We start from the raw sequence: 24,094 nt of genomic DNA on the forward strand, positions 1-24,094 counted from the left end.
TATTCAGCTTTTGTAACTTAATAAATTTTAATTCGGACATTTTTAAATGTAAACTTAACATATCAGAATTTTGATATTTAATGCTATAATTATGACTCATGATATTAACTTTTATATATTTTTGACTATTGATCTGACTCTAATGATTAAGTTTCTCACGTTAGCGTCTCAGTTTTTATGACAAGTGCAGAAAAGTGTGGGAAATGATAGATTTGCATGCAAAAAGTGAATTAAAATGTATTTTATTATTTAAAAAGCAAACATACTCATCTAAACATACTTCAAAATATACAGTGTACACTTTATGAACGATAAAAATTAAATGCTTGTTATTACAAGTAGTTGCAATCATCAGATCAGCTAATTTAATTAATTATTTACATTTGCAAATTTAATCTGGATGCAGCCTTTATGATGCAAGCTGAGATTGCATCACTCAACGATGCTATGTCAGACACAATGCAGTCAAATGGAGCGAGTGACGTCACTGTGAGGGGTAGGGTTAGGGGCGGGGTTAGGTGAGTGCATCAAAAAGCATTGGATGCGGCCCAGATTGCACTGCACCAGGTCTGCATCCAGACCCCTCTCGATTTAAGGCATATTTTCACAATATTTTTGCAATTTATTTTCATGAGTTTTTTACTTTATTATTATTATAGAGCTCATAAAAAACATTACAAAAAATACTTCTCAGGTCAATGAAAAATGCACATCACTATTTACATTTTGGTAACACTTTATAATAATTTCCTCCATTTGTTTATATTTGTTAGCATGTAATAATAATGAGATACACTTAATAATTACACAAGCTGCGGCCCAAAGACATGGGATATAGGTGAATTCATTCATTCATTACGTTTCTTTTAGTCTCTTAGTCTCCACAGCGGAATGAACCGCCAACTTATCCAGCATACGTTTTACGCAGTGGATGCCCTTCCAGTTGCAACCCATCACTGGGAAACACCAATACACTCTCATTCACACACATACACTACGTACAATTTTAAGCATATCCAATTTACCTGTACCGCATGTAACCACGCCAACACGGGGAGAACATGCAAACTCCACACAGAAACACCAACTGACCCAGCCAGGACTCAACCAAATGAATAAATGAACATTTTGTATGTACACATTTATTTTTTATTTCTAAAATTACTGCTATTTTAATCTTTTTTTTTTCAAAATACACAAATTTATTCATGTCATTGTTTGTATTTAAATGATTTAGGTCGTCTAATATCATTAATAATTATTGTCAGTTATTTATTTTATTGTTTAAAGTGTTTATTTTATATATATATATATATTTTTTTTTTTTTAATTTTTATAGGGGATTTACATGATTCAGATCGTCTATGATTATACATATTTTTTCATTTCATTTTATTTTTGTTCATAGTAAATTTAGGATTTAATATTTCTATTTGTTTGTTTGTTTATTATTTATTTATTTTGGTAGGTGAATTCTTTTATTGAACGTTCAATTTAATTATTTATTAAACGAGTGTGTGTGTGTGTGTGGGTGTTTCCCAGTACTGGGTTGCAACTGGAAGGACATCCGCTGTGTCAAACATATGCTGGGATAGTTGGTGGTTCATTCCGCTGTGGTGACCCCTGATGAATAAAGGGACTAAGCCGAAGGAAAATGAATGTATGATTCTAATGTATCTACTGTAAAACCCAACAGTCCACCTTATCAAATGAAATGAGTGTAGTTAACTCAAAATGTACTGAAATTTAGTTCTACTCATTTGAAAAGAGTTTTGAGCTCAGTGTTGAAGGTAAAGACTTAATTAAACACCTCATTACTTCAACTTTAATGGAGTAAGTTCACAGTACTCATATAGATTGGTTTGTAGCAATCGGTTTCCTTAAAGTGGTTTGAGTCGGCTTAACTTATTGAGTGTCACAGTACTCAGTTGGTTTGAGTTCTGTTCATTTGATGGGTTTTACTGTACTCAAATTGCTTCGTTTACTCGAATGGATTAAGTTCACAGCACTCTTTAGGATCAGTTTTTGAACTTAAATGGTTTGTTGCCATCGGTTTCCTCAAGAGGTTTGAGTTACCTTAACTTATTGGGGTTTACAGTGTAATAAACACATATTCTACTAAAACGACAGTGTTTTCTTACTCTAAATGCACTTAAAGCTGTTTGTAGTAGCCTCAACACAACATTAGGACACTTAAACACTATATATGACCTGCTCTTAAAGAAATAGCACCTTATTATTATTATAATGTGTTACCATTGGACCTTTTGAGTGGTAATGTTGAGAATGAACACTCTCTTCTGGATCATCTGTGTGTGTGAGTGTGAGTGTGTTTGCTCTGTGCTGGTGTGTGTGTGTCGTCTGCAGGTTCAGATTGACTCCAGTCCATCAGTTTCTCCATGTGTGTGTGTGTGTTGCTGATCTCCTTCTCTCTGGAGTTTCTCCACTTCATCCTGCGGTTCTGGAACCAGATCTTCACCTGCCGACACACAGAACGCCATGTAAATACAGAGGGGATGTTCGACCTCTTATGGCACTTTTTATGAGATGTAAAATAAGTATCTGCTGTCTCTAATGTGTGTGTGTGTGTGTGTGTGTGTGTGTGTTTGAGCTCAAAATATCACACAGTTAATGTTCTCTAGCTCCCTTTCAGGCTTTGATCCTAATTGTGGTGTTTTGGTGACTGTCGCTTTAAATGCAAATGAGATGTGCTCTTTTCAGAAGAGGGTGGAGCTACAGATGTCAGATGTGTCAGCATAGTGGCAGATTGAAAACAGCACTAGCTTTATTGGTGTGAAAAGGGTGTGTAAACGTATGAGCACAACTGTATATGTGCAGTGTGTGTGTGTGTGTGTGTGTGTGTGTGTGTGTTCATGTGTATGTTTGTGAGTGTGTGTTTGTGCGTGTGTGCTTGTGCATGTTTGTGTTTGTGTGTGTGTGTGTGTGTGTGTGTGTGTGTGTGTGAGCATGTGTGTCAGCAAGTGTGTGTTCATGTGTAGGTTTGTGAGTGTGTGTGCATGTTGGTGCATGTTTGTGCATGTGTGTGCGTGTGTGTGTGTTCATGTGTGTGTTTGTGAGTGTGTGTTTGTTTGTGCGTGTGTGCTTGTGCATGTTTGTTCTTGTGTTTGTGTGTGTGTGTGTGTGAGCATGTGTGTGTGTGTTCATGTGTAGGTTTGTGAGTGTGTGTACATGTTTGTGCGTGTTTGTGCATGTGTGTGCGTGTGTTTGTGTGCGTGTTCATGTGTGTGTTCATATGCATGTTTGTTAGTGCAGGTGTGTTTATGTGTGCGTGTGTGTGTGTGCATGTGTGTATGTTTGTGAGTGTGGGTTAGAGTGTATGTTTGTGTGTTTGTGCATGTGTGTGTTTGTGTTTTTCTGTCTTTGTGAGTGTGTGTGTTTATGTGTGTATGTGTGTGCCTGTGTGTGTGTTTATGTGTGTGTATATGCGTGAGTGAGTGTTTGTGTGTGTGTGTGTGTGTGTGTGTGTGTGTGTGTGTGTGAGCATGTGTGTTAGTGTTCATGTGTGGGTTTGTGTGTGTGTGTGTTTATGTGTGTGTTTGTGAGTGTGTGTGTGTGTGTGTGTGTGTGTGTATGTGTGTGTGTGTGTGTGTGTGTGTGTGTGTGTGTGAGTGTGTGTTCATGTCTGTATGTCTGTGAGTGTGTGTGAGAGTGTATGTGTGTGTTTGTGTTTGTCTCTGTCTTTGTTTGTGAGTGTGTGTGTGTGTGTGTGTGTGTGTGTGTGTCTGTGTTTGTACATTTGTATGTGTGTGTGCATGTGCGTTTCTGAATGCAATTGTGTGCATGTATGCATGCGTGTGTGTGTGTGTGTGTGTGTGTGTGTCTGTGTTTGTACATTTGTATGTGTGTGTGCATGTGCGTTTCTGAATGCAATTGTGTGCATGCATGCATGCATGTGTGTGTGTGTGTGTGTGTGTGTGTGTCTGTGTGTGCTTGTCTGTGTATGTGCGCACCTGCGTCTCTTTGAGACTCAGCTCTGAGGCGAGTCTGTTGCGCTCCGTCTTGCTGATGTACTTCTGCTTGCTGAAGGTTTTCTCCAGCTCTCGTCTCTGCTCTTCAGAGAACACGGCTCGTCTCAGGATTCCAGGCCGCGAGCGAGAGTTAATCGCTGGAGTCCACAGCACTGAGCCCACAGCCTCTGACAAACACACAACACTGCTCAGTTTAATACACAGACTATTAGTTTAAATTGGGTTTAACAGCTTAATAAATCCTACCAGGGGCAAATAAATGAGGGCAGTCACATCATGACACAGCAAACATAAACACACGAAAACAATATAGCAAAACAACACATCCCAGCACGCTTCATCAAATATAATATTAATAATAACCAAAACTTGCTAAGATTTAAGCTGATAAAGCCTCATGGCTGCTGGAACAAAGTGAATGTATGTCTGTTAGATAGTTTATAATATGGCTTAAGAGGATGAGAGTCAAAGGGGTCCAGTTCAGGGACCACAGGACTTCATCTCTGTTATTCGCAGACGATGTTGTTCTGTTGGCTTCATCGAACATGGACCTTCAGCATGCAGCCGAGTGTGACTCAGCTGGGATAAAGGTGGAGACAGGTGGTTTGCCATCTCCAGGTTGGAGGAAAGTCCTTACCCCAGGTGGAGGAGTTCAAGTATCTTGGAGTGAGCGAAGGATGGAGCGTGAGATTGACAGGCGGATCAGTGCAGCAGTAATGTGGTCGGTGTACTGGTTCATTGTGGTAAAGAAGTAGCAGAGCTGAAGGGCAAAGCTCTGGATTTACCATTCAATCCACATTCCTACTCTCAATCTGAGCTTTGGATCATGACTAAAGGACAAGATCTCGAATACAAGCGGCCGAAATGAGTTTCCTTTGCAGGGTGGCAGTATGCACTCTTATAGACAGGGTGAGGAGCTCGGAGTTGAGCCGCTGCTCCTCCACATCCAGAGAAGTCAGCTGAGGTGGCTCGGGCATCTGTTTTGGAGGAGCTGGAGAAAGTTTCTGGGGAGAGGGAACTTGAAGTCTGGGATTCTCCTGATAATACTGCTATCGCGACCCGGAAAAGCGGATGAAAATTAATGAATGAATGTATTTATACAGTTGAAGTCAGAATTATTCGCCTGCCTTTTTTTTTTTTTTTCCCAATTTTTGTTTATAGGAGAGAAAATTTTTTCAGCACATTTCTAATCATAATAGTGTTAATAACTCATCTCTAATAACTGATTTATTTTCTCTTTGTCATGAGGACAGTAAATAATATTAGACTAGATATTCTTCAAGACACTTCTATACAGCTTAAAGTGACATTTAAAGGCTTCACTACTTAAAGTAACTAGGCAGGTTAGGATAATTAGGCAAGTTATTGTATAATGATTGTTTGTTCTGTAGATTATCTTATAAAAATATATAGCTTAAAGTGGCGAATAATGCTGACCTTAAAATGGTGTTTAAAAAATTAAAAACTGCTTTTATTCTAGTCAAAATAAAACAAATCAGACTTTCTCCAGAAGAACAAATATTATCAGACATACTGTGAACATTTCCTGAATCTGTTCAACATCATCTGGGGAATATTTAAAAATGAGGTGAATAATTCTGACTTCAACTGTATATAATTTTGTTTCTAAAATTATTTCTCTTTTTAACTCTTTATGATCCAAAAATACATATTTATTATTTTATTTATGTAATTGTTTGTATTTAAATTATTTTGCCCGTCTAATATTGTTATTATTTGTTTTATTTATTTTATTTGCATAGGGGATATACAATATTTACATATTTTATGACTGTAACTAATATTGCAGTTTTATTTTATTTATTTTTTTGTCCATAGTAAATTTCGGATTTAATATTTATATTTGTTTGTTAATTTATTTATTTATTTTGGTAGGTGGTTGGCAATTGTTTTATTTACGTTTATAAGAAAAAAGAAACGATAACATCTGTTTTTTTTTAGATTAGATTAGATTTGGTTAGATTAGATTCAACTTTATTGTCATTACACATGTACAAGTACAATGCAGCGAAATGCAGTTTTTCTATATTCTATATTTAATACTAACAATATATATATACATATTCCTATATAAGCCTTGTTTAACAAAAAAAAGAAGAAATTTTGACAAAATACAAATATATTTTATGTTTGTGAAGTGAAAATTTTGAAGCCGGATCTGCTAAAGTTGATATTATACTGGCAGGCAAAGTCTAACAGACATGAAACAATCCTAAAAAAAAATGCAAGTTTTATGAATAGAAACTAAAGTTTAAAGTGTTAAACAAAAATATATGATGTTTAATGAAGAAAAAAATGTTTAAAGAATTAGTAGGTAAAAACAAAATATGACAAAATGTGTACAGTGCTCAGCATATATTACACCCCTCACCAATCTCTCTGTTAAATTGATATGTTTAATAGGAAGCTCTGCAATATTTGTGCATATAGATTAGTCAGTACTGAAGCCAAATCCGGAGCTAATCTAACAAAAGAACTTACAATAATGGTCAAAAACTAGTACAGCCAAACTTATATGCTATAAAACAATATTAAATACAAATTTAAAAAAGAGGAAAAATCAAAAGAAACAACAACAACAAAAAAATAATATTTAGTTGAATATTTTGTTGAATCTTTTTAATTTCTAAAAATGTTTGGTGACTAAAATATTATTTAAATAAATAATATTTAATTAATAACTGTTTAATAATCTGTTTTGTTCAAAATCAGCAATATATATGATCCAAATTCACTAAGAAATTGATTACAATATTCATTTTCAAAACAGGGTGTACTCAATTATGCTGAGCACTGTAAATATATATATATATATATATATATATATATATATATATATATATATATATATATATATATATATATATATATATATATATATATATAATTTTGTTTTAGTTGAGTGTAGTCATTTGATTGGCTGATTGGACAGGACACTCGTAAGTCCACTAGCTAGCCTATACTGCGCCATCTGAACTGAAAAGGCGTTTTAAATCGTCTGAATGGATGTTTTTCTCTCAGGTGGAGCTCATTCAGCGATGTCTTTTTAATCTGTCGGACAAATCGCCAGATCGGCCACCTTCATCGGCCTTTAGTCACGCTCCCTGCTCTCCATTCACACTAAAGAGTTTCCACTTAAACGCCCTATTAAGGGGTCATGTGACCTCTAGCCCCGCCCACACGCCCGCTCCCGTCGCTTTATCTGCTGTCGCCTTTCAAAAGAGATGAGCTGAAAAAAAGTCTATAAAAGTCATTTCCATTGAGAGGCTGATGTCTGCGGGTCCGCTTTTAAAACTCTGCCTTTCATTAAGGAGAACAAAAAGCCCGCGAAGGAGATTCCCGCCCTCCGCTCTGCAGGAATGCGGGTATTGTGTGTTTACAGGCTGATCTCAGACCTGCGGGTTGTTGCTAGAATGGATACAGCTCTGGCCGCAGACGTTAACGATCGTTTTTTTAAGATAATTTGTTAAATTACCCATTAAATTGTATTTTTTTAACGTCTACCCCAAATATGGTGTTCACACGGTACTGTGAAAAAAGTGTATTGTTGTACAGTGTCACAAAAAAGTATTAGGTATATCCGCAGCTGTATCTCTTTTAGATTCTCCCGTTGAGCTGATCTGGGGTCAGCGAGGGCGCGCGATTTGTCACGGGGCCGCTCACTTTCGCTGTGGGAAAGTGTCAAACGCTAAACTGTTTTCTAAACATCTGACAGAAACACAACTGACGGGTTTGTTGGCTTTTGGGGAGCGGAAAATGAGGATGAGGATGACGAGAGACGATGAAGATGTCACGGCAAGTGTTTTTTTTTTTCAGGGTAAACTATAGAAGGGATACAGCTGCGTATACTCGTGACACTGTGCAACAATAACTAAGTTGTTTTACATTATTCTGAAGGGTAGATTTGTGGTAGACGTTGGGTATTTAGTCAGTTATTTAAATATATCTCGTTAACCTGCAGTCGAAGCTGTATCCCTTCTAGCAACAACCGTAAGCTCACATCAATAGCATTATTTTTGTGACACTATACAACAATAATTTTTTTACAGCATTGTGAAGGGTATGTTTGGGGTAGAATTTAATAAAATATAATTAATAAGTAATTTAACAAATAACATTAAATAATTCTCGTTAACATTTTCCGACCACAGCTGTATCCCTTATAGCAACAAATCGTTTTTAACCGTTTTAACGGTTTCACAAAGGTTTTTTACAACATTGACGATTTAAATTAATTAAAATATAATCAGTTAAATAGACTTAAGCATTCGTTTTGTAGTTCAAGAAAGGGAAAGACCATTTAACTCAAGCAATATCAGGAGTCTATGGTTGTTCTGATGGTTGTAGTTGTAAAAGTTATGCTGTTACTAGGGCGTTGTTGTTACTAATGAGTTGCTAGAGTTGTTCTGCTTGGTTGTGAAAATTGTTATGCTGTTACTAGGGTGTTTTGGTTATTACTAGGAAGTTGCTAGGGTTGTTCTGGTTGGTTGTTATAGTTGTGAAAGTTGTTATGCTGTAACTAGGGTTTTTGTTGTTGCTAGGGAGTTGCTATGGTTGTTCTGTTTGGTTGTGAAAGTTGTTATGCTGTAACTAGGGTATTTTGGTTGTTGCTAGGGAGTTGCTAGGGTTGTTTTGGGAGGTTGTTAGAGTATAGTTGTGAACGTTTTAATGCTGTCACTAGGGCATTTTGATTGTTGCTAGGGAGTTGCTAGGGTTGTTTTGGGAGGTTGTTAGAGTATAGTTGTTAAAGTTGTTATGTTGTTACTAGGACAACATAACTATTTTGGTTGTTGCTAGGGAGTTGCTAGGGTTGTTTTGGGAGGTTGTTAGAGTATAGTCGTGAAAGTTGTAATGGTGTTACTAAGGCATTTTGGTTGTTACTAGGGAGTTGCTAGGGTTGTTTTGGGAGTTTGTTAGAGTGTAGTTGTGAGTATATTTTGGCTGTTGCTAGGGAGTTGCTAGTTGTGAAAGTTGTATTGCTGTTACTAGGGCATTTTGGTTGTTGCTGGGGAGTTGCTAGTTGTGAAAGTTGTATTGCTGTTACTAGGGCATGTTGGTTGTTACTAGGGAGTTGCTAGGGTTGTTCTGGGTAATTTTTATATTTGTGAAAGTTGTTATGCTGTTACTAGGGCATTTTGGTTGTTACTAAGGAGTTGCTATGGTTGTTCTGAGGGGTTGTTATAATTGTGAAAGTTGTTATGCTGTTACTAGGGCATTTTTGTTGTTACTATGGAGTTGCTAGGGTGTTACTGGGTTTGTTGTATAATTTAAATTATAAATGTTTGGGCTTAGAAACAGACTTTAGGAGATTTGTAGCACAAACTGTTTTTCAGGGTAAATGAATGAGCACAAATTCATCAAACCTTTGTAGAGCAATCAGAGGAGTGTGTGTGAGAGAGAGAGAGAGTGTGTGTTTGTGCGTGTGTGCGTGCTCATGAATAGCAGGGGAATTAGCTGTGGTCATTATGCAGTAAATTAGCTATTTGTCGAAGTGTGTGTGTGTGTGTGTGTGTGTGTGTGTGTGTGTGTGTGTGTGTGTGTGTGTGTGTGTGTGTGTGTGTGTGTGTGTGTGTGTGTGTGTGTGTGTGTGATATTACTAGTGAACAGAGGACTCGTGGTCATCACAGGTCCAGATCCAGAGCAACAGGGCAGATTAACGGTGGACATAATTACTGCGGGGAAAAAACAATAGAAAATTTATATCAACACCATCATCATCATCATCATCATTAAGGAGATGTTTTTTCCTCATTTTTACTTTTGTGATATTTCAGTTTTGATGACTTCTCTGTTTATAATAGCCAAAAAGTACTTTAAACACTGAATCAAATCTAAAATAATTTATATTTTGGTCATTATTCTAAACCTAATCAGTAATACATAAATAAACTAATTAACTAACTTAATTTATAATTTCATTATAAAATTATTATATTTATATAATATATTATATATCAAATTTTTATAATATATTTTAAATAATTTTAAATAATACCTATTAATAACATGTTATAAATAAGATAAAAATAATAATTATAATAATAATTAATTAATTACATAAAAAATAACAAAAGCAAAAAAATTATATATATATATATATATATATATATATATATATATATATATATATATATATATATATATATATGTTTAAACATATATATATGTTTAAACAATAAAAACAGTTACTAACATAAATAATAAGCAATAATAAGATAAAATAACATAATAATAATAAAAAACAAAAAAAAAAAACATTGCATAACACATTTTAATAGTAATAAAATAAACAAATTACAATAAAAAATAAAATAAATGAAAATTACATTTATATATAATTAAAGCAGTTATACAATATACAGTTATACCATAATAAAAATAGATAAAAAATAAAAATAATAAAATAAATAAAAACAGTAATACATCAGTAAAAATGGTACATTAACGTTAGAATAAATAAAAATGACCAAATAATTGCATTAAAAATAAAAATATAAAACTGTAAAAACTATTACCTCATGTATATGTGCAATAGCTAAGATCAGATATATAGTCCAATGTGTCTACTGTAAAACCCAAAAGTCCACTTTATTAAATGAAATGAGTGTAGCTAACTCAAAATTGACTGAAAGGTAATTCTACTCATTAGAAAAGAGTTTTGGACTCAGTGTTGAAGATAATGAGTTAATTAAACACCTCATTACTTCAACTTAAAGGGAGTAAGTTCACAGTACTCATATAGATTAGTTTGTTAACTCAAATGGTTTGTAGCAATCGGTTTCCTCAAACGGTTTGAGTTGCCTTAACTTATTGGGTTTTACAGTGGTTTGAGTCCTCTTCATTTGTTGGGTTCTACTTTTCCCAAATTGCTTTGTTTACTCAAATTAAGTAAGTTCACAGCACTCATTAGAATTCAATTTTTTTTAACTTAAATTATTTGTTGCAATCGTACATATGTATTGTAACACCCTTTTTAAATTAATTAATTATTATTATTTATCTCTTTCCTTGTTTTTGGTTCTGATTTGTTCCTTTTTTGTTAATTATTTGCCAGGCATGGGTGCGGTGGGGTAATAATAGAAATTGCAGATGGTTGCTATACTTGTCTATAACAATGTAGGCTAGATTAAGTCCAACTGTTCAGTAAAAAATTGTTCACAAAAATAAATAAATAAATCCATCAATTAAATTTGAAACAAAAAACTAATCTAAATTTGATCAACATTTGTAGCTGTTATAGTTATGCCATTATTTGGATATAGTTTTCTCTGTGACTCTCACCTGTAGCTTAAATTAAATTGCAATTATATTTACCTGGGGGCTAATAATATTGAACTAAAACAAATACTTGGGTTAAATAAAACAAATAGTTGGGTTGAAATACCTCAACATATAACCCAACTATAGGTTATTAGAGCACCTCCCCAACTATGGGTTATTTTTCCCCAATGCATTGGGTTATATTCCATTCTGGTATTACTATCGCTACTATTACTAGTACTACTATTAATTTCATAAAGATGGCTGTGTAAATAAATAACACACAGGTTTCAAAAATATTGAAAATGCTTCCATGGTATTTTAAAGTTCCAGACAAGCGTTTTTCTCCATGTAATATATATTTTATATAGATTTTGTATCATCACTAATAAAATTCAAAATTCAACCCAACTGGTTGAGTTATTAATAAATAACCCAATAAAGGTTAAAAATAACCCAACAAAGCACCAAATATTTCACCAACTGGTTGAGTTATTAATAAATAACCTAATAACGGGTAAAAACAACCCAATAAAGCACCAAATATTTACCCAACTGGTTGAGTTATTAATAAATAATCCAATGAAGGTTAAAAATAACCCAACAAAGCACCAAATATTTACCCAACTGGTTGAGTTATTAATAAATAATCCAATGAAGGTTAAAAATAACCCAACAAAGCACCAAATTTTTAACCAAACTTGTTGAGTTATTAATAAATAACCTAATAACGGTTAAAAACAACCTAATAAAGCACCAAATATTTACCCAACTGGTTGAGTTATTAATAAATAACCTAATAACGGTTAAAAATAACCCAACAAAGCACCAAATATTTACCCAACTGGTTGAGTTATTAATAAATAATCCAATGAAGGTTAAAAATAACCCAACAAAGCACCAAATATTTACCCAACTGGTTGAGTTATTAATAAATAACCTAATAACGGTTAAAAATAACCCAACAAAGCACCAAATATTTACCCAACTGGTTGAGTTATTAGAAAATAATCCAATGAAGGTTAAAAATAACCCAACAAAGCACTAAATTTTTAAAACTCAACCAATGTTTTTTAGCGCATACAACTTGCTCCAGAAGCAAACATATTATAGGAAATACTGTGAAAAATTCCTGAATCAGTTCAAAATCATTTGGGAAATTATTGAAGGAATTGACAGGAGGCTGAATAATTTAGATTTCAGCTGAATGTTATTATTTGCATGTAGTTTTCTCACCTGTAGCTTTAATTGAATTGCAGTTATATTTCTGCTAATATTTGTATGTATTTCTCTTACCTGCTGGAGTGTGAATCCTCTGTGTGTGCTGTCTGTTTTCTGACCCCGGACCAGTGTTTGTCCTGTAGATCTGGACTGGAGTCGACCGCAGCAGATTCTCCATCAGAAAACTCTTCCCGGAGCGTCCGAATCCAGCCGTCGTCATCATCATCTTCACCATCATCATCCTCACTGCACTCTGAAAAACACTGCACTTCATTAAGAACTCCGCGCCGGCCTCTGGTTGGTTGGACGGCTGAGGGGGCGGGGCCACTCCATTCATGATGTCACAGGCAGGTTAAATGATGGACGCTGCACACAATACACAATAGACGGAGCTTCTGCTGCTGTTTCTCACTGGTTTATTAGAATTCATTCATTTATATATGTGTGAGTCAGTGTTCGGAGACTTATTTCAGCATGGTGAACTTTAAAATTAAGGATGACAGGTGACACGGTGGCTTAGTGGTTATCACTGACGCCTCACAGCAAGAAGATTGCTGGTTTGAGTCTCGGCTGGGTCAGTTGGTGTTTGTGTGTGGAGTTTGCATGTTCTCCCTGTGTTGGTGTGGGTTTCCTCCGGGTGCTCCGGTTTCCCCCACAGTCTAAACACACGCGCTATAGAGGAACTGATTAACTAAATTGGCCGTAGTGTATAAGTGTGTGTGTGTGTGTGTGTGTGTGTGTGAATGTAAGTGTTTATGGGTGTTTCCCAGTACTGGGTTGCAGCTGGAAGGGCATCCTCTGTGTAAAACATGATGTAATAGTTGGCAGTTCATTCGGCTGTGGCGGAGACTAAACTGAAGGAAAAGGAATAAATAAAATATTATAAGAAATAAAAAATAATATAACATTTAAATTAAGGATGGAAAATAATGTATTAAACAAATAATTATATTTAAATGTGAATAAATGTATAGTAAAATTATGTATAATAAATAATAAAATAAAAATTAAATATATAGTATAATAAATAATAAAATATACTTGAATCAAAAAAGTATATATATATATATATATATATATATATATATATATATATATATATATATATATATATATATATATTTGTATATATATATTTGTATATATATATTTGTATATATATATATATATGTGTGTGTGTGTGTGTGTGTGTATATAAGCAGTATATTAAAATCTTAAGCCTTAATTAAAATTAAATCTTAATTAATAAATGCAAAAATGGCATAAGTAATACGTTTAGTTTCTTGACTTAAATAAATGACTTACGATTGTAATTTGTAACTCAACATTGATATATAATTTCTGTTCTATGAAATTCTTGTTCTATGAAAGGAATTTAATTTGTGATAAATCAAAAATAATCTGTTATAATTTCTAGTAAGTGTTGTGAGTTCTTAAATACCTTGTAGAACATATGTATAATGTAATAGAAATGATAGAAATGTAATTTAGCCATAATTAGGTTTATGTACTCAAATTATTAAGCATGCTTTTTTAATGCAGTGATGATGTTGATGTGGAGAAAAATTATTTAAATTCTGTTTAAAAATAATAATGCATTCAATTCATTTATTTGCAGTTTTGAAAATGTATTTTTAGTTTAAGTTAAATTTTAGCATTATTAATGTTTTTCTTATTCAAATTAAATAATTAAAGTTAAATAATAAATAAATTATTTACAATTATTGATGCATTTTATCCTATTTATTCTAAATATAAAGTTTATGTTTATATAAAGTTTGCCTAATTTATGCATAAAATATTTCATTTTGTTTAATGTATTACTATATGAATCAGTGATTTTAGAATGAAATATTATTGGAACATGTCTGATATATGCAGGGCTCAACAATATGAAGTGCCCGATGCCCCGAGGCCAGCGTGTGATATGCTCTAGACAGGATCATTACTGGCCTGATCTGGACAATGCAGCGTTGTCACTAAAGTTTAATTTGCCTGCAACTATTAGCCAACTGCGTGCAAATACAGTCCTCGAATCGAGAAATAGTTTGTGCTTTTAAGCCTTCAAATGCTGCCTTCTCTTTGATGTTGTAAACACCATATTGCTTTTTGGTTCCTCTTATCTGTTTGGATGTTGTGAGCATGTTATTTTTCCGTAACAACCAATAAGTGAAAAGACGGCAACATCAAATAATTATGCTAAAAGAAAACATCTTGGAAGCAGACATGTACGTGGATACGACACGACAAAAAAAATCATGTTTTGTACAGTTTGCTGCAGTTTGGCCGGTCAGCCACTTTTTGTTTTGCAATAAAATCCCTGCACAGTTTCCATACTGCTACTTTTGTTTGCACACATTGCTCATTATACACTTGCTACATTTTTAAATATATTTAAATTCTTGATTTACAAACATTTTTGACACATTATTTAGAATATTTGGCTAATAATTAGCTATTAACTTTTCTTTTTTTTTGGTGGGGCCACTGAACATTCAAAATCTGAACCACTGGTCTGATCGGGCCAGTAGAAAAAAACCCTTAGCGTTGAACCCTGATATCTGCTAATTATTTGATTTTAAAATATATCCAAATATGCATAGAATGTCAAATAACACGCATAAATTACAGTTAAAGTCTGAATTATTAGCCCCCCTTTGAATTTTTAAACAGAGCAAGGAAATGTTCACAGTATGTCTGACAGTATTTTTTCCTCTGGAGAAAGTCAGATTTGTTTTATTTCAGCTAGTTTTTAAATTTTTAAACACCATTTTAAGGTCAATATTATTAGCCCCTTTAAGCTATATATTTGTTGATAGTCTACAGAACAAACCATTGTTATACAATAACTTGCCTAATTCCCCTAACCTGCCTAGTTACCCTAATTACCCTAGTGAAGCCTTTACATGTCACTTTAAGCTGTATAGAAGTGTCTTGAAGAATATCTAGTCTAATATTATTTACTGTCATCATGACAAAGAGAAAATAAATCAGTAATTAGAGATGAGTTATTAACACTATTATGATTAGAAATGTGCTGAACAAATCTGCTCTCTGTTAAACAGAAATTGGGCAAAAAAATAAACAGGGGGGCGAATAATTCTGACTTCAACTAGCAAATGTAACATAAATGATTACATTATTGTTTTATTATTATTACACCTGTTATCCGGTATTTTCCTAGTGTGTGTGTGGGTGTTAAAGTGTGTGTGTGTGCTGTAAACAGGCATGTCGAGGCTCCGGGGCCAAACATCGCCTCATGCTGAGTTCACACACTCGTCCTCTTTGTCTGCGACACTCGGAGCCAAAGGCCGCATGTAATCAAATTTGCAGCGTTTTCAGTCGCGAGCCGGAATATATAATGTGTGTTAAACAGGAGCTCAAAACATGCTAACAAACACACTTTCTGCACCCAAACTGAAAAAATATATACTATAATGTGTCAGTTTTACACCCATTCAATCTAACAAAATGTGCACACTGTATATGAGATTATATCAAATAAATAATGATATGTATTTTTTATTTTTTGAATTGTATTTTTAGATATTTTACATCTAATATGTGCATAAAGATTTTATTTTATAACCCTAAATATGTATAAAATAAAAATGTAAAATAATATACTGGCATATTAAAAATTAAGAATTTATAAAATTTATAAAATAATATTATAAGTAGCAAGCTAAAATTAAGTAATATTCAATGTTAAAAAAATGCATAAATAATATCATATAAAATAATAAATGATGTGTATTTATTTTTATATTTCTAGTTGTATTTTTAGATTTTTAACATCTAATTTGTGCATAAATATTTTATTTTATAATCCTAAGAATGCATAAAATAAAATGTAAAATAACATACAAGCAATTATTTTATTTTATTTATTTTGTTTCATTTATTTATTTTATTATTTTATTTACTTTATTTTATTTATTTTGTTTCATTTATTTTTTATTTTATTTATTTTATTTTTTTATTTTTTATTTTTTTATTTTATTGATTTATTTTATTACTTTACTTTTTTCATTTTTCTATTTTATTTTATTTTATTAAACCCTAAATATTATTTTATTGTTAATTGTACTCTAATATATTTTACACCTAATATAAAGCTTATCTTCTTCTCTTTCTTCAGTAAAGTGTTTGTGTGTGCGTGCATGCATGTGTGTGTGTGTGTGTGTGTGTGTGTGTGTGTGTGTTTGTGGTCTCCGCATGGTTTTTCCCAAACACAGAGAATTGGCCCTTTATGAAGTGGAGTCTCTAAAACGTCAGTTCATGTGACGCATTTGAAGCTTTTATTTCTTTTAAAGGCAGTGAAAAACTGCGCGGCTCATTGAGAGTCTGTAAAGCTGCGCTGTGAAAGCTTTTCTCCGCTCCACCTCCCAAAAACACACTCAATGATTCAATTCAGACGCACAATGATGGGGCCTCCACACACACACACACACACACACACACACACACACACACACTCCATCATTCACACACACACACACACACACACACACACACAAACACACACACACACACACACACACAGCAGCAATCAAACATTAAGCTCCTCTTCGCTACAAATCTGCATAAAATCTGCTTCTGTAGTTCAATTAATTAAAAAATGCTGAATCGTTTTGGTGAATCGGTTCATTTGTAAAGTTTGATTCACTGAACTTCTTTTGAGTGTATAAGTGAACATGATTAAACACTATTGGACCAGTTAGACAGAGTTTAGCTGAACTAGTGTAGAGATTAACTGTAAAAATGCTGTAAAAATGTTGGGTCAAATTTGGACAAAGCTAACTATTGGGTCAAAAGTGCCATTTTAATTTAATTGAAAAATATAACAGAACCAAACATTCATATTTGACCCAAAATTGGGTTAAAAAAGCACCGTTTTAGGGTTAATGTCTAAAACAACAAATACATATAAGTTCAGTTAAACAAGTATGAAGTCATTTCCACAGAATCACTCAAAAGAATCGTTTACTAAAATGATTAAGTTTTTCAGCTATTCACAGTAGAATAGTTTTAAAAATGTTTAATCATTTTAGTGAATCAGTTCACTTGTGAAGTTTTTGATTCATTGAACTGATTCTTTTGAGAGTATAAGTGAACACAAACTTTATTGGAAAGAGTTTATCTGAACTAGTGCAGAGATTAAATATAAAATGCTGGGTTATTTTAATCCAGTGTTGGGTCAAATATGGTTAAATACAACTATTGTGTTAAAAAGTGTCATTTAATTAAAGGAATTAACATCCATGTTTGACCGAAAGATGTAATTAATCTCTATATAAGTTTAGGTAAACTCTATCTGAATCTCTGTCTTTCCAAAAGTATTAAATCATTTCCACATAAACACTCAAAAGAGTCATCTTGAACCTGCTCAAATGAACCAATTCACTGAAATGCTTCAGCTTTTCAGCTATTATAGTTTTAAAAATGCTGAATCATTTTAGTGGGTCGGTTCATTTGTAAAGTTTGATTCACTGAACTGATTATTTTGACTGTATAAGTGAACATAATGAAACACCATTAGAAAGACAAAGAGTTTATCTGAACTAGTGCAGAGATTACATCTGAAAATGCTGGGTTATTTTCATCCAGTGTTGGGTCAAATATGGTTAAATACAACTATTGTGTTAAAAGGTGTCATTTAAATTCAATTGAAAGAATCAACATCCGTATTTGACCCAACACTCAAAAGAATCATCTTGTACCAGTTCAAATGAACAAATTACAATAGAATCAATCAAATGCTTGGTCAGCACATGTTTGTTTGGGGCCTCCAAACACACACACACACACACACACACACACACACACACACACACACACACACACACACACACACGCACACACACACACACACACACACACACAAACATACACACACAGACACACACACACACACAGTCACAATCAAACATCAAGCTCCTCTCCTCTACAAATCTGCAAAGAGTCTGTAGTTTAATTTAAAAATCTGAATCATTTTAGTGAATTATTTCATTTGCGTAGTTTGATTCACTGAACAGATTAGAAATGATTCTTTTGAGTGTATAAGTAAACTTAATTAAACACAAAGATCAAGATGGTGAAAGAGTTTAGCTGAACTAGAATAGAGATTAATGCTAAAAATGCTGGATTGTTTTAACCCAATTTAGGTCAAATATGGATGTTTGGTAAAATAAATTTAGATCCCACCTTTTAATCCAATAGTTGGGTTTGTCCACATTTAATCCAGCATGTGTAGAGTTAATCTCTAATCTAAAATAGATTTTTCCAAAAGTGTTTAATCATTTCCACCTTCAAATCAACCGATTCACTAAAATGATTCAGCTGCATGCAAATGTTGAATCATTTCAGTGAATCTGTTTATTTGTGCAGTTTGATTCACTGAACCGATTCTTATTAGTTTGTAAGTGAACATGTTTAAACACTATTAGACTGACAATGAGTTTATCTGAACCAGCATAGAGATTAACTCTAAAAGTGCTGGGTTGTTTTAACCCAAAGTTGGGTCAAATATGGACAAAGCTAGCTATTTTGTTAAAAAGTGTCATTTATATTTTATTGAAAAATTTCATAAAACTAAACATCCATATTTGACCCAACACTGGGTTAAACAACCCAGCAATTTTAGGGTTAGTCTTTAGATACTAGTTAAGGCAAACAAAAGCTGCATCCCAAATGGCACACTATACACTATGTACTCATGCACTATGTACTTATGCACTTACACACTCAACAGGATAGTACATGTATGTAGTGTTGTCCCAAATGGCACACTAATGTTTTTTACTAAGCGGAAATTCAAACCGTTTCCCTGATGACGTTTGACGGTTGCCAAATCATTGAAATAAATGACCAAACTATCAAATATTACCTGCCGTGAGTATTGCCGCATTCACCATCGGGAGGCGCTATAATCACTCTCGTAGGAGAATTTTGCTTTCACCATCCAAAATAAATAAAGTTATTCAACATGTGCGTCCGATATCTCCGCCCCTTCCGCTATGTAAGCAAACCTGCGGTCGTTGAGTGTGTGAAGTGTTCATCATTACACACTTCATTTTAGCGGCTGAATGAGTGCATCATCCGGGTAATTGAAGTGCACTTATTATTTTTAGTGTTTTCAGTGTGAACGCACTACTTACACTATTTATACTACAAAATGGCGTAGAATAGTGCATAAGTATGCGATTTGGGACGCAGCTAAAGTCTCTGTTTTTCCAAAAGTATTTAATCATTTCCACATAAAGACTCAGGCGGCGCGTTTGAGTCTCGGCTGGGTCAGTTGGTGTTTTTGTGTGGAGTTTGCATGTTCTCCCTGTGTTGGTGTGGGTTTCCTCCGGGTGCTCGGTTTCCCCCACAGTCCAAACACATGCGCTATAGGGGAACTGATCAACTAAACTGGCCAAAGTGAGTGTGAATGAGAGTGTATGGGTGTTTCCCAGTAATGGGTTGCAGCTGGAAGGGCATCTGTAGTGTAAAACACATGCTGGAATAGTTGGTGGTTCATTCCGCTGTGGCGACCCCAGATTAATAAAGGGACTAAGCCGAAAAGAAAATTAACGAATGAAGACTCAAAAGAATCATCTTAAACTTGTTCAAATGAATCGATTCACTAAAATGATTCAGTAGAATTTATCAAAAGCTTGTTGTCAGTATATTTAACATTTTTATCCATCAATGATGCATTAAACTGTTCAAAGTCTCAATAAATATGCTTTTAATGTTAAGCTTACATTACATTAGAGTAATTGCGGTTGTTTTGACATTTTATTCATTAAATAAAACAAGTATAGCTGCTTCCATCATTGATAATAATCAGAACTGGTTCATAATCATATTATAATTCTGAACGATCATGACTCTGAACATAAATTACCCTTCACTATATTCTTATAACAATCTGTAATTTAATATCAAACTTTTTAGTGAAAGGGAAAAATCTCAATCCCAAACCACAGAAGAGAAACTTTACAGTCGGAAACCCGTCAGAAACACAGTGATATAGTTTAAAAACATTTATTATTTACAGCACAACAACAACAACAACCAACAGACATACAATACACTTATACATCTGAATATCTTTACAAATTACATCTGAATAGAAAATAATAATAATATTTCATCTCTATGTACAACAGTTGGAGTGCATCTCAAGTCTGAGATCAAAGAGCTGTGTGTGTGTGTGTGTGTGTGTGTGTTAAATCATATCTAGGGCACAATATTGTAAGCAAAAATGAATAAAAATGTGAGGTACAATACCATTTGCGCTTAAAATCCACTTTTTTAAAAAAACTTGAAATGTTTGTTTTGGTAATCTGCATCTGCAATTCGAACAAAGTGACTATATTCTTAGCCACACCCCTTTTATGCATAACCACACCCCTCTTATTTGTAGACACACCTGTCTTATCCATAACCACACCCCTCTTATTTGTAGCCACGCCCCTCTTACAGTTAGATTGCTACTAGTGAATGATGCGCAAAAATAAGCCCCACCCCCCTGCTTAATATTCAGTTTCAGTTGGAAGTACGTCAACATACTGAAATAAAAGCTCAACATCTGGACTTCACATCACTCTTCAAAGTCTTTTTTCTATATTTTTATAAATATATACATAAGTTGCGCTTTCTCTCAGCACTTGTAGTGTTTCCACTTGCGTGTTGCCGTGGCGATGTGCAAGTCTTTCTTCAGCCACGGGAACAGATTAGCGATCTCGATGGATCCACCAGCACGCATTTTCCCGGTGATGAGGTATAACTGCGCACGGCCGGGTCTGACTAGCGCATGCGCACAGCGGAGGTTGATTAGCATCCAGCGCTGCAGCAGACTAGCGGTGTCATAGGGCATTAGCGGCCCGCGCTCGATCAGCTCCACAGCGCCCTCTACTGTAAACTCCGGCTCGGAAGACGGCACACGCCGACGCATGATCTTCACCTTCACCGCTACACACACAAACAACACACCGTCAGTACACAAACACACTTAGGCATGTGTTAAATCATATCTTTTTCTTCACTTTTGTAGAGTTTAGATCTGAAATATTCGTAAAATTTTATAAAATATATTTTTTATTATATATTTTTAATTTTTAAAAAAATTTTCACAATAGTATTTTTGATGTTTTGCCTCTAAGATTATTAATAATAGAGAAATAAGAATATTATATCAAGCAATATATATATATATATATATATATATATATATATATATATATATATATATAAATATATATATATATATATATATATATATATATATATATATATATTTTTTTTTTTTTTTACCAATCTATATAAGAAGTACATATATGAGATATAATTAAAGAATTAAAGTTTAAAGTATATATATATATATATATAATCTCATATATGTACTTTTTATATAGATTGGTAAAAAAAAAAAAAAAATATATATATATATATATATATATATATATATATTGCTTGATATAATATTCTTGCTTGATATAATATTCTATTCTTTCTCTCAGTTATACTTATTTATTTTAATTATACTATTATATTTATATATTTTTAAAATTGCATATATATATATATATATATATATATATATATATATATATATATATATATATATATATATATATATATATATATATATATATATACTTTAAACTTTAATTCTACAAATTTTACTAAAGTAATAAAACTTTTGGGATATTTTTTATATTTAATTTACACATAAGATCATAATTAATAACAGTGATAATAATATAAATAAAATATAAAATTAATAGTGCATTTATTTTAGACCTAATTATGTAAAAAAATATAAATATGAGCATATATAAAATCATAAAAGAAAAATTTCTGTTTTATTTTTAATTGTTAATTGATACACCTAAAAAACATAAATATATACTGTATAAATAGCTTTATTTTCCTAAAGTCTGAGTGTTTCTGGTCTCTTTGAGTGGACGAGTCTCCAAAACACCAAGACAAATGAACTCATTGATATGCAAATAAGGGTGTAATTACCGAAGTCGTTGAGGCAGAGCGAGTCCAGCAGGGTTTTGAGTGACGGAGACTCCTGGACTGATGGACAGCTCTGACATGCTGGCTGAGGGAACTCTGAAAACACACACAAACGCATCACATTACATTAGTTACATTACATTTAGTTACATTACATTACATTACATTAGATTTAGTTACATTCCATTGCATTAGTTACATTAAGAACAAAAAAATTTGACACATTCAACATTGCGATATGAATACAATTTCAGCAGATGACTCGAATATCTCTGTAAAGAGAAATCTATAATTTTAGATTGAGATGGATCTGTAGGGGAGTTCATCAGCATAAAACAATTATAATAAACAATCTACAAGCAAGCACAGATCAATACAATGAAGAAAAAGTTCAAAATTAAATAAAGTGTTGTATTGTTTTCTAGGGGGTCTAACAGTATTCAGGTGCTGCAATTGAATCTTTAGATATAAAATATCTTTATTTTATAGACAATTTAATCAAATGAATCATTAATAAAGTTATAAACAGAATAATTTCATTGGCCTGACTGCTTTAAAAATCCTCATGCCTCATAAACACATTAAAATGATTAATTATAATCCAGACTCAACATTGCATGTCCGGCGATGTGACTATTGTGAATGATCACACTGCGATATGGATGCTGAAATGATGTATTGTGCAGCTAGTTACATTATGAAGTTATATATTAATGCATGTTTTTTCTCCAGTTCTCACCTTTGGAGAAAGCACTGATGTGTTTGGGCAGCGGCGTCAGACAGTCGTCCTGCTCCGGGAATCGCTCACAATTTAGTGATTCAGGCCAGGAGTGTCCGTGACAGGCTAGAACGGGACTGCAGCTCTCCTTTACTGCCAAACACACACTCCGGCATGGCTGGATGAACCTGAGGATACACACAAACAAACGTGAGCATGCAGCAATACAAGCAGAACAACTCCATCAACACACTGAAGATCAGTTTAATACATAAGAAATGCACTGATATGATACTAAATGCAGATTTAATGAAGGAACAACACTTTGAAAATGCTTTAAGACCCACAAAATAGATATATTTTTATTTTTAAAGAGATATTATCATTGAAAAGGATTTTTTTCCAGGTTTATATGAACATGTCTTAGCTATCAACTTACAGATTTTCTATTCATTTCCATTCATTCAATCAGAAATTCTTCAATTATTAATTTTCATAAATTACAAACTGTTATAAACCTACACCAAATTTCTCCTCAGCACAGACAAAAAATTATGTACATTTTATGCAAGTCAAATTAATTTATTTACTTTTTAGAGTAAATTTTACTAATGCAAATAAATGTTCTGAGCAATCAAGTTACAGAGGTTCCATACATTTCAACCCAAAATTCTTAGATTATTAATTTTTATAAATTACAAACAGTTATAAAATAAATCTAAATTTGTCCTCAGCACTAACAAAAATATATGTGTATTTATAAACAAGTCAAATTAATTTATGTACTTTGCCAGTTCTATATCACAAACTACAGATTCTCCGTTCACTTCTATTAATTTAATCAAAAATTCTCTGATTTTCAATTTTT

The 24,094-nt window shown here is 33.1% G+C and overlaps 3 protein-coding genes across 3 annotated transcripts in view; all 3 read right to left on the bottom strand.

Annotated features, from left to right (window-relative positions):
- Positions 1-24,094, bottom strand: part of twf1a (twinfilin actin-binding protein 1a) — a 606,573-nt gene that overhangs the window by 238,769 nt on the left and 343,710 nt on the right. The gene's annotated exons all lie outside the window — the stretch shown is intronic.
- Positions 1,339-12,741, bottom strand: dbx2 (developing brain homeobox 2). Its single transcript, XM_073942667.1, has 4 exons — positions 12,567-12,741; positions 9,608-9,682; positions 3,972-4,156; positions 1,339-2,479 (listed from the first exon to the last, which is right to left on the bottom strand). Exons 1-4 carry the CDS (start codon positions 12,730-12,732, stop codon positions 2,306-2,308), a joined length of 600 nt encoding a protein of 199 aa, XP_073798768.1. The 5' UTR covers positions 12,733-12,741; the 3' UTR covers positions 1,339-2,305.
- Positions 20,512-24,094, bottom strand: part of szl (sizzled) — a 4,715-nt gene continuing 1,132 nt past the window's right edge. Inside the window, 3 exon segments of the mRNA NM_181663.1 lie at positions 20,512-21,455; positions 22,512-22,604; positions 23,248-23,414. Coding sequence (NP_858049.1) covers positions 21,145-21,455; positions 22,512-22,604; positions 23,248-23,414 — 571 coding nt within the window. The 3' untranslated portion in view covers positions 20,512-21,144.

Source organism: Danio rerio, chromosome 25 (assembly GCF_049306965.1).
Source record: "Danio rerio strain Tuebingen ecotype United States chromosome 25, GRCz12tu, whole genome shotgun sequence".
Taxonomy (NCBI): Eukaryota; Metazoa; Chordata; class Actinopteri; order Cypriniformes; family Danionidae; genus Danio; species Danio rerio.